Genomic DNA, 16,494 nt, shown 5'->3' on the forward strand with positions numbered 1-16,494 from the left:
TCCCCAACCCCTTGGATGTTGCTCTCAGTGCCCCCAAACCAGGTAGTTATTTTTAAATACCTGACTTGGGGGCAAGTTTTGGTTGAATAAAAACAAGATTTCCTACCAAATAAAGCCCCTGTAAGCTGATAGGGTGCATAGAGGCCCCCAATAGCCAATCACAGCCCTTATTTGGCTCCTCCATGAACTTTTATGGTGCTTGTGTTACTCTCCAAGTCTTTTTACATTTCACTATGGCTCACGAGTAAGAAAGGTTGGGGACCCCTGATCTTATCCTACTGTCTCCATCTTGCCCTACTGTCTCCATCATGCTCTACTCTACTGTCTCCATCTTGTCCTACTGTCCCCATCTTGTCCTACTGTCTCATCTTGCCCTACTGTCTCCATCTTGCCCTACTGTCACCATCTTGCCCTACTGTCTCCATCTTGCCCTATTGTCTCCATCTTGTCCTACTGTCTCCATCTTGCAGTACTGCCTCCATCTTTCTGTACTGTCTCCATATTATCCTACTGTTTCCATCATGCTCTACTGTTTCCATCATGCTCTACTGTTTCCATCATGTTCTACTGTCTCCATCTTGCCCAACTGCCTCCACGTTGCCCTACTGTCTCCATTTTGTCCTAAGTTTCTATTTTACTCATCTTGATCTGCTCTATTAAGCACAATTATCAGTCACCCTGTAGAACTGAACCAGTTATATAAAGGACCCCCTATCTGCAGGGCCCAATGTTGATCAAACTCAATGGAAAACCCTAAATAGCGCCCTCTGGCCCCATTGCAAGACGAGACGTTTTTTACAGCCGTACAATATGTAAAGTAGAGGCAAGTGCCGCTCGGTGCTATAATGGGATAATTGAAACTAATGGCCAGTCGTTATGTTCCTTATAATTAGATAGTGAACAAATATTAAGAAAAACATATCTGCAAGCGCAAACTTGATGCTCAGTCTTAAGGAAGCAAATTAGCTAACGAGCCGGGCACGGCAGGGTTCAATAAACAAAGCATATTGTGCAGCTCAGATTAAAAATAGACCTTATACGTTAAACACAAGCAATGAAGCGAGTTAGTGGCCCCTCCGGCTGGACCGCGTGGATCTCCGTAGAGTTCATCCAAGGAACAAAATGAAGGCCGTGATGTTGAAGACCCCGAGGGCGAGGGAAATCTCTCCATGGAAGGGGAAATTATGTCAGTTGCTGGATAAAAAAACCACATTATGTGCAAATCATGTCGATGGGTTCGGCTGATGTTCACCCAAGCGGCAGTGCTAGAGGGGATCTGCGCCTCCTCGTGAGTCAGGAACAGCAGCTGAGCTCTAGGTGTAGGGTTCCGTGCGTATATAGGCCACCATCCCACGTCTCCAGTGGGTCTCATAGTCCCGTAGTGTATGGAATATCCAGTTATCTACTGCTACAGAGCAGGGAAACCTCCATATGGACAATACTCTGGGACTCTGTAGAGAACCCAAGATAATGGGGTGGGGAAGGGACCCAATTTAGAGTACGGGCTACTGGGGCTTCTTATTGTCTGAGAGATGTTTCACTCATCTCATTGTTGGAGTCGCATCATGTGATTGGCCTATGTTTTACCATAGAGAATATACAGCATAGACGATGCCTCCTAACCAGGCAAGGTGGTCTGTACTATCATCTGCAGTCAGTCCCTGCAACAGGGCGGTGTCTGATAGGGTGATTCATATATTGCTGGGGCCACAATGTGATGAAATGCTGGGGCCACAATGTGATGAAATGATGGGGCCACAATGTGATTAAATGCTGGGGCCACAATGTGATGAAATGCTGGGGCCACAATATGATGAAATGCTGGGGCCACAATGTGATGAAATGCTGGGGCCACAATGTAATTAAATGCTGGGGCCACAATGTAATGAAATGCTGGGGCCACAATGTAATGAAATGCTGAGGCCACATTGCAATTAAATGCTGGGGCCACAATATAATTAAATGCTGGGGCCACAATTTGATGAAATGCTGGGGCCACAATGTGATGAAATGCTGGGGCCACAATGTGATGAAATGCTGGGGCCACAATGTGATGAAATGCTGGGGCCACAGTGTGATGAAATGCTGGGGCCACAGTGTGATGAAATGCTGGGGCCACAATGTGATGAAATGCTGGGGCCACAATGTGATGAAATGCTGGGGCCACAATGTAATTAAATGCTGGGGCCACAATGTAATTAAATGCTGGGGCCACAATGTAATGAAATGCTGGGGCCACAATGTAATTAAATGGTGGGGCCACAATATAATTAAATGCTGGGGCCACAATGTGATGAAATGCTGGGGCCACAATGTGATGAAACGCTGGGGCCACAATGTGATGAAATGCTGGGGCCACAATGTAATGAAATGCTGGGGCCACAATGTAATGAAATGCTGGGGCCACAATGTGATGAAATGCTGGGGCCACAGTGTGATGAAATGCTGGGACCACAATATAATTAAATGCTGGGGCCACAATATAATTAAATGTTGGGGCCACAATATAAGTAAATGCTGGGGCCACAATATAATTCAATTCTGGGGCCACAATATAATTAAATACTGGGACTACAATATAATTAAATGCTGGGGCCACAATATAATTAAATGCTGGGGCCACAATGTGAAGAAATGCTGGGGCCACAATGTGATGAAATGCTGGGACTACAATATAATTAAATGCTGGGGCCACAATGTGATGAAATGCTGGGGCCACAGTGTGATGAAATGCTGGGGCCACAGTGTGATGAAATGCTGGGGCCACAGTGTGATGAAATGCTGGGGCCACAATATAATAAAATGCTGGGGCCACAGTGTGATGAAATGCTGGGGCCACAATATAATAAAATGCTGGGGCCACAATGTGATGAAATGCTGGGGCCACAATGTAATTAAATGCTGGGGCCACAATGTAATTAAATGCTAGGGCCACAATGTGATGAAATGCTGGGGCCACAATATAATAAAATGCTGGGGCCACAATATAATAAAATGCTGGGGCCACAGTGTGATGAAATGCTGGGGCCACAATTTAATTAAATGCTGGGGCCACAATGTGATGAAATGCTGGGGCCACAATGTGATGAAATGCTGGGGCCACAGTGTGATGAAATGCTGGGGCCACAATGTAATGAAATGCTGGGGCCACAATGTAATTAAATACTGGGGCCACAATGTAATTAAATACTGGGGCCACAATATAATAAAATGCTGAGGCCACAGTGTGATGAAATGCTGGGGCCACAATTTAATTAAATGCTGGGGCCACAATGTGATGAAATGCTGGGGCCACAATGTAATTAAATGCTGGGGCCACAATGTGATGAAATGCTGGGGCCACAATGTAATTAAATGCTGGGGCCAGAATGTGATGTAATGCTGGGGCCACAATGTGATGAAATGCTGGGGTCAGAATGTGATGAAATGCTGGGGCCACAATATAATTTAATGCTGGGGCCACAATGTAATTAAATGCTGGGGCCACAATGTAATTAAATGCTGGGGCCACAATGTAATTAAATGCTGGGGCCACAATGTAATTAAATACCAGTGCCAAAATGTGATGAAATGCTGAAGTTTCTGTGCCACTAAATGTTGGGGCAAATAACATGTCATTAAATACTGGGGGGGGCACTGCATAGTGAAATTCTGGGGCCACAGTGTGATGAGAAGCTGGGGGCCCTGAATCACTGGGGTCAACGTACCATGAAATGTGCAAAGTCTGGAAAAAACAATTATAAATGCAGAGGCCACTGCCCCGGGGGGGGGGGGGGTCACGGTGCCTAAACTGCTGGCTGCTCCCACAAGACCTTTAATGATGGGCGTGGCCTTCAAAAGTGAGTTTGGCCAATCCCTCCGCCCCTTTCCATTCCCATAGTAACATGTCCTTCACACAGATACAAAGGGAATATAAAGACATTAGGGCGGCGGTTCTCAACCTGTGGGTCGGGGCCCCTTTGGGGGTTGAACAACCCTTTCGCAGGGGTCGCCTAAACCAACGGAAAACACATATTTCCTATGGTCTTAGGAATAATTTTATGGTTGGGGGTCACCACAACATGGGGGACTGTATCAAAGGGTCGCGGCATTAGGAAGGTTGAGAACCACTGCATTAAGGTTTAGTTGGCCTTTAACTACAACGTGCAGGGTTTTCAGGATTACACAGTATTTATTGAGTAATAAGAGTGCAAAATAGGAGAACAATGGGCCTTATTATCCATAACCAGAACATAATTAACCAACGCGACAACATAGTGAATAAGTGGATGGAAGAGATGAATAACTGCCATTACAGGAATCCTTGGGCGGCACCCCCGGCCATCAGCGTGCAGGAGAAAGCAAAGCTCAGTAGTTTGGGGAGAGGGACGGAGAGATTGGCCCCTGCGGCTGCTCCCGGCTAATTCCTCACCGACACGACAATGATAACTACGATCACCAGGAGGACGAGGAGTCCGGCGGAGATAAGGCAGCACTTGAGCTTCCTGGCACGTCTCTGAAACACACAGCGGAAAAGGACAAACACAGTTAGCGGAGAGAAAGGCGGCGAGAATACAAATGAAATTCCACATACGGCGAAGATTAATCAAGTGGCGCTCGGCCTACTGAGCCAACTGTTCCCATGAGTGGGGCAATAAACTGCCACTTCTGCCCCCAGGGGATGCTCTCAGCCCACCGGCTTCTACTGCACAATCATCTGCCTGCCAACCTGTACCCCCAAACTGTCCACAAATATAGGCAGCCTGTGTCCCCAAACCGCCCCAAATATAGGCAGCCTGTGTCCCCAAACCGCCCCAAATATAGGCAGCCTGTGTCCCCAAACCGCCCCAAGTACAGTCAGCCTGTGTCCCCAAACCGCCCCAAATATAGGCAGCCTGTGTCCCCAAACCGCCCCAAATATAGGCAGCCTGTGTCCCCAAACCGCCCCAAATATAGGCAGCCTGTGTCCCCAAACCGCCCCAAATATAGGCAGCCTGTGTCCCCAAACCGCCCCAAATATAGGCAGCCTGTGTCCCCCAAACTGCCCCAAATATAGGCAGCCTGTACCCCTAAACCGCCCCAAATATAGGCAGCCTGTGTCCCCAAACCGCCCCAAATATAGGCAGCCTGTGTCCCCCAAACTGCCCCAAATATAGGCAGCCTGTACCCCTAAACCGCCCCAAATATAGGCAGCCTGTGTCCCCAAACCGCCCCAAATATAGGCAGCCTGTGTCCCCAAACCGCCCCAAATATAGGCAGCCTGTGTCCCCCAAACCGCCCCAAATATAGGCAGCCTGTGTCCCCAAACCGCCCCAAATATAGGCAGCCTGTGTCCCCCAAACCGCCCCAAATATAGGCAGCCTGTGTCCCCAAACCGCCCCAAATATAGGCAGCCTGTGTCCCCAAACCGCCCCAAATATAGGCAGCCTGTGTCCCCCAAACTGCCCCAAATATAGGCAGCCTGTGTCCCCAAACCGCCCAAATATAGGCAGCCTGTGTCCCCAAACCGCCCAAATATAGGCAGCCTGTGTCCCCAAACCGCCCAAATATAGGCAGCCTGTGTCCCCAAACCGCCCAAATATAGGCAGCCTGTGTCCCCCAAACTGCCCCAAGTACAGTCAGCCTGTACCCCTAAACCGCCCCAAATATAGGCAGCCTGTGTCCCCAAACCGCCCCAAATATAGGCAGCCTGTGTCCCCCAAACTGCCCCAAATATAGGCAGCCTGTGTCCCCCAAACTGCCCCAAGTACAGTCAGCCTGTACCCCTAAACCGCCCCAAATATAGGCAGCCTGTGTCCCCCAAACTGCCCCAAATATAGGCAGCCTGTGTCCCCCAAACTGCCCCAAGTACAGTCAGCCTGTACTCCCAAACCACCCCAAATATAGGCAGCCTGTGTCCCCCAAACTGCCCCAAATATAGGCAGCCTGTGTCCCCCAAACTGCCCCAAGTACAGTCAGCCTGTACCCCCAAACCGCCCCAAATATAGGCAACCTGTACCCCTAAACCGCCCCAAATATAGGCAGCCTGTGTCCCCAAACCGCCCCAAATATAGGCAGCCTGTGTCCCCAAACCGCCCCAAATATAGGCAGCCTGTGTCCCCAAACCGCCCCAAATATAGGCAGCCTGTGTCCCCCAAACCGCCCCAAATATAGGCAGCCTGTACCCCTAAACCGCCAAAATATAGGAAGCCTGTACCCCCAAACTGTCCCAAATATAGGCAGCCTGTGTCCCCAAACCGCCCCAAATATAGGCAGCCTGTACCCCCAAACCGCCCCAAATACAGGCAGCCTGTACCCCTAAACCGCCCAAATATAGGCAGCCTGTGTCCCCAAACCGCCCCAAATATAGGCAGCCTGTACCCCCAAACTGCCCCAAATACAGGCAGCCTGTACCCCTAAACCGCCCAAATATAGGCAGCCTGTGTCCCCCAAACTGCCCCAAGTACAGTCAGCCTGTACCCCCAAACCGCCCCAAATATAGGCAGCCTGTACCCCTAAACCGCTCCCCCAAATATAGGCAGCTTGTACTCCCAAACTGCCTCAAGTACAGTCAGCCTGTACCCCTAAACCGCCCCAAATATAGGCAGCCTGTACCCCCAAACTGCCCCAAGCACAGTCAGCCTGTACCCCCAGACCGCCCCAAATATAGGCAGCCGTTGTCCCCCAAACTGCCCCAAGTACAGTCAGCCTGTACCCCCAAACTGCCCACGAGTAACTTACCCCAACCTTAGCCTGGCAGCGCAGCTAAAATCCAGCCCGAGGCTCCCTACATGTAACGATACAACCTGATAGGCCAACCTGTTCCTCCCTGGCGCCAGTGTGCCAATCAGGAAAGACAGACGAGGTCTGGGTGTGGCCCATATAAAGATTTAGCCACTAATAATAATCCCTCATATACAGGCACAGTGATAGACCAAAACTAGATAAAATATTACCAGTTGGCACAGGGCACACAGGGAATGCTGGGTATTCCAGCTGCACAGGGCACACAGGGAATGCTGGGTATTCCAGCTGCACAGGGCACACAGGGAATGCTGGGTATTCCAGCTGCACAGGGCACACAGGGAATGCTGGGTATTCCAGCTGCACAGGGCACACAGGGAATGCTGGGTATTCCAGCTGCACAGGGCACACAGGGAATGCTGGGTATTCCAGCTGCACAGGGCACACAGGGAATGCTGGGTATTCCAGCTGCACAGGGCACACAGGGAATGCTGGGTATTCCAGCTGCACAGGGCACACAGGGAATGCTGGATATTCCAGCTGCACAGGGCACACAGGGAATGCTGGGTATTCCAGCTGCACAGGGCACACAGGGAATGCTGGGTATTCCAGCTGCACAGGGCACACAGGGAATGCTGGGTATTCCAGCTGCACAGGGCACACAGGGAATGCTGGGTATTCCAGCTGCACAGGGTTAATTGATAGAGAGGCACATATAAACCTACAGTTGGGACTAGAACATGGGGGCAGCGTTCACTGAGGTTGGAAACTACAGGCAGGGTATTATTGTGGCCCTAATTGGCCCCTGTTTTTTGCACTTAATAAATAAGACCCAATACGTTGAACCATTCCCAGCAGAGAGCAGAAAGGACCAATAAGAGTGCAGGTTACATGGCCGGGGGCAGAATTGCCAAACAATCTACGAGATATTTATTAGCATTTACGCTGCTGTCCCTGTAACGGGAGAAATAAAGGCTGGTTATTATCCCGTAATTCCTTTTTATTGCGCCGGAGACTCAGTACTTGGGGTCAGCGCTTGTAGGGCTGGGCTCATTGGGCAATAATTGGATTGGAGCAGCTCGGCCGGCCGCTGGGAAATGTTCAACTTTGCCCCGATGTACCCAGTTGTATGGCTGGTTTGGATGCAGGGGGCTAAGGGCATAAACCCCTTGTTGTACAGGTATGGGATCCCTTATCCGGAAACCCATTATCCAGAAAGCTCTGAATTACAGAAAGCCTGTCTCCCATAGACTCCATTTTAATCAAATAATTCAGAATTTTAAAACTGATTTCCTTTTTCTCTGTAATAATAAAACAGTACCTGTACTTGATCCCAACTAAGATATAATTACCCCTTATTGGGGGCAGAACAGCCCTATTGGGTTTATTTCATGGTTAAATGATTCCCTTTTCTCTGTAATAATAAAACAGTACCTGTACTTGATCCCAACTAAGATATAATTACCCCTTATTGGGGGCAGAACAGCCCTATTGGGTTTATTTCATGGTTAAATGATTCCCTTTTCTCTGTAATAATAAAACAGTACCTGTACTTGATCCCAACTAAGATATAATTACCCCTTATTGGGGGCAGAACAGCCCTATTGGGTTTATTTCATGGTTAAATGATTCCCTTTTCTCTGTAATAATAAAACAGTACCTGTACTTGATCCCAACTAAGATATAATTACCCCTTATTGGGGGCAGAACAGCCCTATTGGGTTTATTTAATGGTTAAATGATTCCCTTTTCTCTGTAATAATAAAACAGTACCTGTACTTGATCCCAACTAAGATATAATTACCCCTTATTGGGGCAGAACAGCCCTATTGGGTTTATTTAATGGTTAAATGATTCCCTTTTCTCTGTAATAATAAAACAGTACCTGTACTTGATCCCAACTAAGATATAATTACCCCTTATTGGGGCAGAACAGAACACTGTAAGATGCACTTGTTTGGCAAGGCCACCAAAACAGCGGATCTTCTTCTGGTTTGCCCCCCTATGGACTAATACAATTGTTTGGCCCTAGGGACAAATGATTGAATTAAAATGGCAGGTATAGGCGCCATCAGATCGGGGGCGACATCAACGAGCCAATGAAGTCCCAAGTCCAATGGGAAAACCGAACCTGCCTATGTCTATGAGATCCGCCCAATTTCAGGTCAGATGTCGGTCAGGGAGACCCGCTGGGGGTGCCCATACAGATAAGCCGCTGAATTGGTCTAAAGGGCCGATATGGGCAGCTGAAATTGGCCCGTGTATGGCCACCTTTAGAGTTAAGCATCTGCCATAGCCTGAGATATTACTATGGGGTAACTACAGCTACGCCTGATCCTCAGCAGATGCCTCCAGCATAGGTTGCCATTCCAGCCCAGACACAAGCCTACCCTTTCAGAAAGCCAAAATCAAAGCAAACCTACTGTATCATTCTAGTAAGGTTATGAAGAATTGGGGCTACCTGGGGCTCCCAAAACCACTTTACCAAACTTGTCCCGGATGAAGCTCAGGAGGTGTGAGTTTAGGCATATATTGGAGGCAGAGTGTAGTGCAACTATATGTTTCGGGTTGAGACAGTATGATTTGGGCGCCAGTGGTTATTGAACTTGAACAGGAACGGCTTTATTCAGCTTAACCCACACAGGAGCACTTCATCGGCAGAGCGGCAGGACATGTACATAGCACTGGTGGCGCAGGTATATACTCACAGGGGATCCCCACACAATACTCTGTCCCTCAGGGCCAATCATCACACAATGGTTTAGCACAAGAACAATGGATCCCCCCCCAGCTTTCAGTATCTTCCTTCCAAGTGGAACCCAGGGGTACTCTCTTTGTCCCAAGGAATGTACACTTGGTCCCTACTCTGGGCAGCAATGCAACCGGGATACTAATCCCACTAAATCTCCTTGTTGGAGCTCAGACTGCTCACTATACAGCCCTAAACTATCTATCACACCTTCAAGTGGAACCCAGGGGAACCCTCTTTGTCCCAAGGTCTGTACACTTGGTCCCTACTCTGGGCAGTAGTGCAACCGGGATACTAATCTTACTAAATCTCCTTGTTGGAGCTCAGGCTGCTCACCAGCCAGTCCTAAACTATCTATCACACCGAGTGTGACCTATGAGAGAGCATTTCAACCTGCCTCCTCTAGTGGCCAAACTAGAGAACTGCAAGAGGTCATACTTTTACCCAGGAAAGGGAGCTCATTTACCTTCTTAAATTAGGGACCCCCCTTAGCTGTCTAAATCACTAGGGGGCTGTCTGAGAAAAGGGATAGTCATAACCAGTCCCCTATACACAGATCTAATCTCCCATCACATTGTAAGGCCGAACCCAATCATTCCAGTCAATGAGAGCTCAGTTACTTACAGTGAAGCAGGGTGCAAAGGTAAAAAAAACTGATGCAAGCTGCCATGTTTTTGCCCATTTAACACCCAGTCCTGCTCTCAGCACCTTTAAGCACAGGGAGTCGCACTGTAGGCGCCCCCTATCCCATCATTCAGTAGGGTTGTCCCCTTTTTCTAATCCTAATACTGGTCTTCTGGCCTGGGTGGGGTGTGGCACCATTTGGGGGCGGGGATATGATGTAAGGGGTGGGGAAAATGGGCTGGCTGGGCAGGGAAAATGAGAATGGGGCTGGTAAATGGGTGGGCAAATGGGTGGGCTGGGCTGGTAAATGGGCGGGCAGAGGTGGGCCTGTGATTATAAAGGCTGACCAGTAGTGGAAAAGGTGAGAAAAGGGAGGGGTTTATAGGGTATTACAACCCTCTTTTTCAGAGATCACAGCTCAGTCCCTGCCCCTGTGGAGCTTGCAATCTAATGTCCTTATCATGGCAAGAGAGGCGGCCATAGTGTATTTTGGTAGAAGCAGGAAGTGGGTGTTAATGGCCAAGATGGCCTCCCCCGTGACACGAGCTTATTGAGGAGACACAAACCTTCCTAATTCCCTAAATCCTTTGCATTATTAACAATGAATGATAACGAGTCTGACTTTTCACCTTAAGAGATTTCTATTCGAGGTTTAGTGTTCCTTTAAAGTCAGAATTCTGCCTCCGTAGCGAATGGCAAGTCACGCCGCGTTAGGCTTTATCGTGGATTTTCCCTGCAGCTGTTTTAAAACCAAGAAAAGTTATTCGACATGAGCCGAGGCCGGCGTGTGTGGGAGATGATAAGGGGGAATGCTGTGGGCTCGGCTAGAGAGAAGCAATTCCCACGCTTTTGTACAGGGCACGGCCAATCAGCTCCTCTCATTACACCAATACATGTGCTCGGCTTGATAGCGGCTGCTTACATGGAAACACAAGAACCCACCCCCCCCCAGATACCCTGTAGGGATGGTATATGCCAAGGCCAGGATTGTAGAAGGAAACCCAACTGGATCATGGCTTTTAGCTCAACTCTCAGGCTCCCCGGGTCACACATTGGGGTACACCCAGACCAATTTACCCCATAAGCCAAAAGTCTTTTTACAGCTCACAATTGGAAACGTTCCAAGGGTCTTCTGGTTTGACTTGAGAGGAGCATCAAAATGCGGGTGGTGCACGAATTATAGCCCAGGGAGGCCCAATGTATCAGCAATGTGTAACTGCAAACCAAACACCCCATATCCGTTGCCCCAGGCTTCCTGCTGATGGAGTATGGAGCGCAACGAATCCATATAAACATTCCCAAAGCGAGAGGAACACTGGCCTTGGGGTAGGGTCACTGTACCTACAGCAGAACCTCCACCCTAAGCTTTCAGCAAAGAAAGACCAAATAATCCCTGAAAATAAAAATGTCAAATAACAAACCCATAATAATTTGGGCTGAAAACCTTCAACAATAGAAAGTCCTCGGTCTCTGTGAATGTTGATATCGGTGCCTGAAGCCCAGTAAAGAAAACAGGAGCCCAAATGAGGCCCCAGGACTCGACAACTACATTCTATTTCCTTGGGTCGGGATCAGAATGTGCAGAGATGTTTTTCCTAGTAACACAAGTAACACAATAGTAACACAATAGTTATGAACATGGCAGTCTGCTGTAGGTGGCCTCCATGCCCTGCACCCAAGGGGTCTGCCTACGACACTCCAACATAGGCAGAGACTTTATTAGTAGCAGGGTCACAAAAACATAGGTTCCAGGATAAACCCAAGGAACACAGATTAAACAAATAACGGTTTGACCAGAGTATGGTTTTTACTGGTCTAGTAAAGCGATGGACTGGTCGCTATGGGTTAAGTTGAAACAAAGAAATGTCTTTTGAGTTGTCTATGAAGGTTCTCATTCATCCAGGTCATGGTATATCTAGCAGAGATAGTAGAAGTATATCTATAGCAACTGGACTTGTTGAGTGGTTGAGTAACCACTACTCATCCGAACAGCTTCTTCAGTCTCTGGAGTTCAATATTTACAGAATTTCAGGCAGGGTTTAAGGTGCACCTCGACTCCTGAGAACCAACACAAACAGAATGTTGGAGAGTTGTCTACTTGGACCGGAGTGGAGTAATATTGCTTTGTCCATGTTTAGCGCCTGAGCAAGGGGTTCATCCCAATGGCCACCTCCCCAGCAGGTTCCTTGGCCTGAGAGATCATGATCTTTCGATCAAGGAACCAAGGAACCTGCTGGGGAGGTGGCCATTGAGTTGAACCCCTTGCTCAGGTGCTAAACATGGAGAAAGCAAGGAGGACATGAGCACAACGATGGGTACTAACAGCAACGTGCGGAGGCTCCATTACTCCACTCTGATTAATGTGCATAATGGAACCTGCTGGGTATTGGAAATATTTTGCCGTCGCTGCAGTTATCAGTGGGAGACCTACGAGGGCGGGGAGCCAAGCTGGACATGCACGGGATTATTCTGATGGGTTTAAAAAAAAAACAACACATTTAAGTAATTGATATGTAAATGAGCCTTTACTTTAGCACAACGATTCGCTAATAAGCGCTGCATTAACTGAAACCAATCAGTGTGTTGCTTTTAGCATGAAGGGAAACTGGAGTTTGGGGGCGGGGTTGGTAATTTATAGGATACAGCGGCAGGGACCGTGCCAATTGGCTACTGGCTTCCAGTCTGCTCTGGCCTCCAACCCTCACTCCTGCCCTAATACTGACCCCCACAGGAGGCAAAGTGCCCCATAATCCAACCTGTTTCTTTAAATGGAGGAAATAATCAAGGTTTTCAGCTGTTGTGAAGTGAAGGGGGGGGGGGGTAAATGAGCGGCCAATTATCTTTGTGCCTACTAATAACGCCGTGTTGGGTATATGGTGCAAATGTCAGCCAATAAGGTTTTCTGAGAAAAGTTCTATTTTTTTTTTATGGTTTGTGGTTTTTGGCAGTTTTGTTTTTTTTTTTCTCGATAAATTCGAAAAAAAAACCTTTTCTTGAAAAAATAAGATTTATAAAACTTTATGTGACTTTTTTAGACTAACAAATACGCGCCAGGTTTAAGCTGCTGAGACCCATAGAGAATTATAGAGGAGTAGAATAGTCAGTGACAGACTGTCCTTGATACATTTTCAAGGGGAAATTAATCCCATCATTGTTTTCTTTTTCACCCAGTTTCAAGGGGAAGTTAATCCCATCATTGTTTCCTGTTTCATCCAGTTTCAAGGGGAAGTTAATCCCATCATTGTTTCCTGTTTCACTCAGTTTCAAGGGGAAGTTAATCCCATCATTGTTTCCTGTTTCACCCAGTTTCAAGGGGAAGTTAATCACATCATTGTTTTCTGTTTCACCCAGTTTCAAGGGGAAGTTAATCCAATCATTGTTTCCTGTTTCACTCAGTTTCAAGGGGAAGTTAATCCCATCATTGTTTTCTGTTTCACACACTTTCAAGGGGAAGTTAATCCCATCATTGTTTTCTATTTCACACACTTTCAAGGGGAAGTTAATCCCATCATTGTTTTCTATTTCACACACTTTCAAGGGGAAGTTAATCCCATCATTGTTTTCTGTTTCACTCAGTTTCAAGGGGAAGTTAATCCCCTCATTGTTTTCTGTTTCATACACCTTCAAGGGGAAGTTAATCCCATCATTGTTTTCTGTTTCACTCAGTTTCAAGGGGAAGTTAATCCCCTCATTGTTTTCTGTTTCATACACCTTCAAGGGGAAGTTAATCCCATCATTGTTTTCTATTTCACACACTTTCAAGGGGAAGTTAATCCCATCATTGTTTTCTATTTCACACACTTTCAAGGGGAAGTTAATCCCCTCATTGTTTTCTGTTTCATACACCTTCAAGGGGAAGTTAATCCCATCATTGTTTTCTATTTCACACACTTTCAAGGGGAAGTTAATCCCATCATTGTTTTCTGTTTAACACACTTTCAAGGGGAAGTCAATCCCATCATTGTTTTCTGTTTAACACACTTTCAAGGGGAAGTTAATCCCATCATTGTTATCTATTTCATACAATTTCAAGGGGAAGATAATCCCATCATTGTTATCTATTTCATACAATTTCAAGGGGAAGTTAATCCCATCATTGTTTCCTGTTTCACACAGTTTCAAGGGGAAGTTAATCCCATCATTGTTTTCTATTTCATACAATTTCAAGGGGAAGATAATCCCATCATTGTTATCTATTTCATACAATTTCAAGGGGAAGTTAATCCCATCATTGTTTCCTGTTTCACACAGTTTCAAGGGGAAGTTAATCCCATCATTGTTTCTATTTCATACAATTTCAAGGGGAAGTTAATCCCATCATTGTTTTCTGTTTCACACACTTTCAAGGGGAAGTTAATCCCATCATTGTTTTCTATTTCACACACTTTCAAGGGGAAGTTAATCTCATCATTGTTTTCTATTTCACACACTTTCAAGGGGAAGTTAATCCCATCATTGTTTTCTGTTTCACACACTTTCAAGGGGAAGTTAATCCCATCATTGTTTTCTGTTTCACACAGTTTCAAGGGGAAGTTAATCCCATCATTGTTATCTATTTCATACAATTTCAAGGGGAAGTTAATCCCATCATTGTTTCCTGTTTCACACAGTTTCAAGGGGAAGTTAATCCCATCATTGTTTTCTATTTCATACAATTTCAAGGGGAAGATAATCCCATCATTGTTTCCTGTTTCACTCAGTTTCAAGGGGAAGTTAATCCCATCATTGTTTTCTATTTCATACAATTTCAAGGGGAAGATAATCCCATCATTGTTTCCTGTTTCACTCAGTTTCAAGGGGAAGTTAATCCCATCATTGTTTTCTATTTCATACAATCTCAAGGGGAAGTTAATCTCATCATTGTTTTCTATTTCACACACTTTCAAGGGGAAGTTAATCTCATCATTGTTTTCTATTTCACACACTTTCAAGGGGAAGTTAATCCCATCATTGTTTTCTGTTTCATACAATTTCAAGGGGAAGTTAATCCCATCATTGTTTCCTGTTTCACACAGTTTCAAGGGGAAGTTAATCCCATCATTGTTTCTATTTCATACAATTTCAAGGGGAAGTTAATCCCATCATTGTTTTCTGTTTCACACACTTTCAAGGGGAAGTTAATCCCATCATTGTTTTCTATTTCACACACTTTCAAGGGGAAGTTAATCTCATCATTGTTTTCTATTTCACACACTTTCAAGGGGAAGTTAATCCCATCATTGTTTTCTGTTTCACACACTTTCAAGGGGAAGTTAATCCCATCATTGTTTTCTGTTTCACACAGTTTCAAGGGGAAGTTAATCCCATCATTGTTATCTATTTCATACAATTTCAAGGGGAAGTTAATCCCATCATTGTTTCCTGTTTCACACAGTTTCAAGGGGAAGTTAATCCCATCATTGTTTTCTATTTCATACAATTTCAAGGGGAAGATAATCCCATCATTGTTTCCTGTTTCACTCAGTTTCAAGGGGAAGTTAATCCCATCATTGTTTTCTATTTCATACAATTTCAAGGGGAAGATAATCCCATCATTGTTTCCTGTTTCACTCAGTTTCAAGGGGAAGTTAATCCCATCATTGTTTTCTATTTCATACAATCTCAAGGGGAAGTTAATCTCATCATTGTTTTCTATTTCACACACTTTCAAGGGGAAGTTAATCTCATCATTGTTTTCTATTTCACACACTTTCAAGGGGAAGTTAATCCCATCATTGTTTTCTGTTTCACACAGTTTCAAGGGGAAGTTAATCCCATCATTGCTTTCTATTTCAACCAGTTTCAAGTGAAACTTTAATACATTATTGTTCCAAAAAGGAGCGCCAATGCTCCTAAAATGTCCGCCGGAGCACTTCCTGTTTTGAAAAAAATAAATAGGATTCATGGAAATGAATAGACAATTAAATTTCACAAGTGTCTAAAAATATTTGGCTCGATAAAATGTGATTTTTGGACAATAAATGTGATATTTTCGTTCTACCCTTCCCACATTAGTGTAACATTTAATAAATGCAATAATTACATTCTTAAATTGGGAATTAATAATTGACGTAATACAGAAACGGTTCCTTCCAGGGAAGCTGCCCCCACGGATTAAAGGGCAAGTGGCGGCACGGAGTTCTCTGTTTCACCGTTATAAAGGGAAAACACTATAAATATAAGCTTTTGTTTCAAGAAAATGAAAGGTAATAGGACAAAAGTATCTGCTAACAACCAATGACATTTATTGAACGAAAAGGGAGGATTCTGATTACCTTGTGCCCCCCCTTTGTGCCTCGTACAGTCCTTTCCGTAGCCATAAATCGCCGCTAGCGGCAGCAATAATGGCGGCTAATTCTACACAGTTACAATTTATGAACCTGGAATAATGTAAGGCACTAAAATAGAAATAATTCAATTAATTGAAATCTTATCTGACG

At 45.7% G+C, this 16,494-nt stretch overlaps 1 protein-coding gene across 1 annotated transcript in view; it reads right to left on the reverse strand.

Annotated features, from left to right (window-relative positions):
- Window positions 1-4,151: 4,151 nt before the first annotated feature.
- Window positions 4,152-16,494, reverse strand: part of tsnare1 (t-SNARE domain containing 1) — a gene marked incomplete at its 5' end in the record, with an annotated part of 149,016 nt that continues 136,673 nt past the window's right edge. Inside the window, 1 exon segment of the mRNA NM_001112923.1 lies at window positions 4,152-4,495. Within this exon segment, the coding sequence (NP_001106394.1) occupies window positions 4,400-4,495 (96 nt within the window). The 3' untranslated portion in view covers window positions 4,152-4,399.

Source organism: Xenopus tropicalis, chromosome 6, assembly GCF_000004195.4.
Source record: "Xenopus tropicalis strain Nigerian chromosome 6, UCB_Xtro_10.0, whole genome shotgun sequence".
Classification (NCBI taxonomy): Eukaryota; Metazoa; Chordata; class Amphibia; order Anura; family Pipidae; genus Xenopus; species Xenopus tropicalis.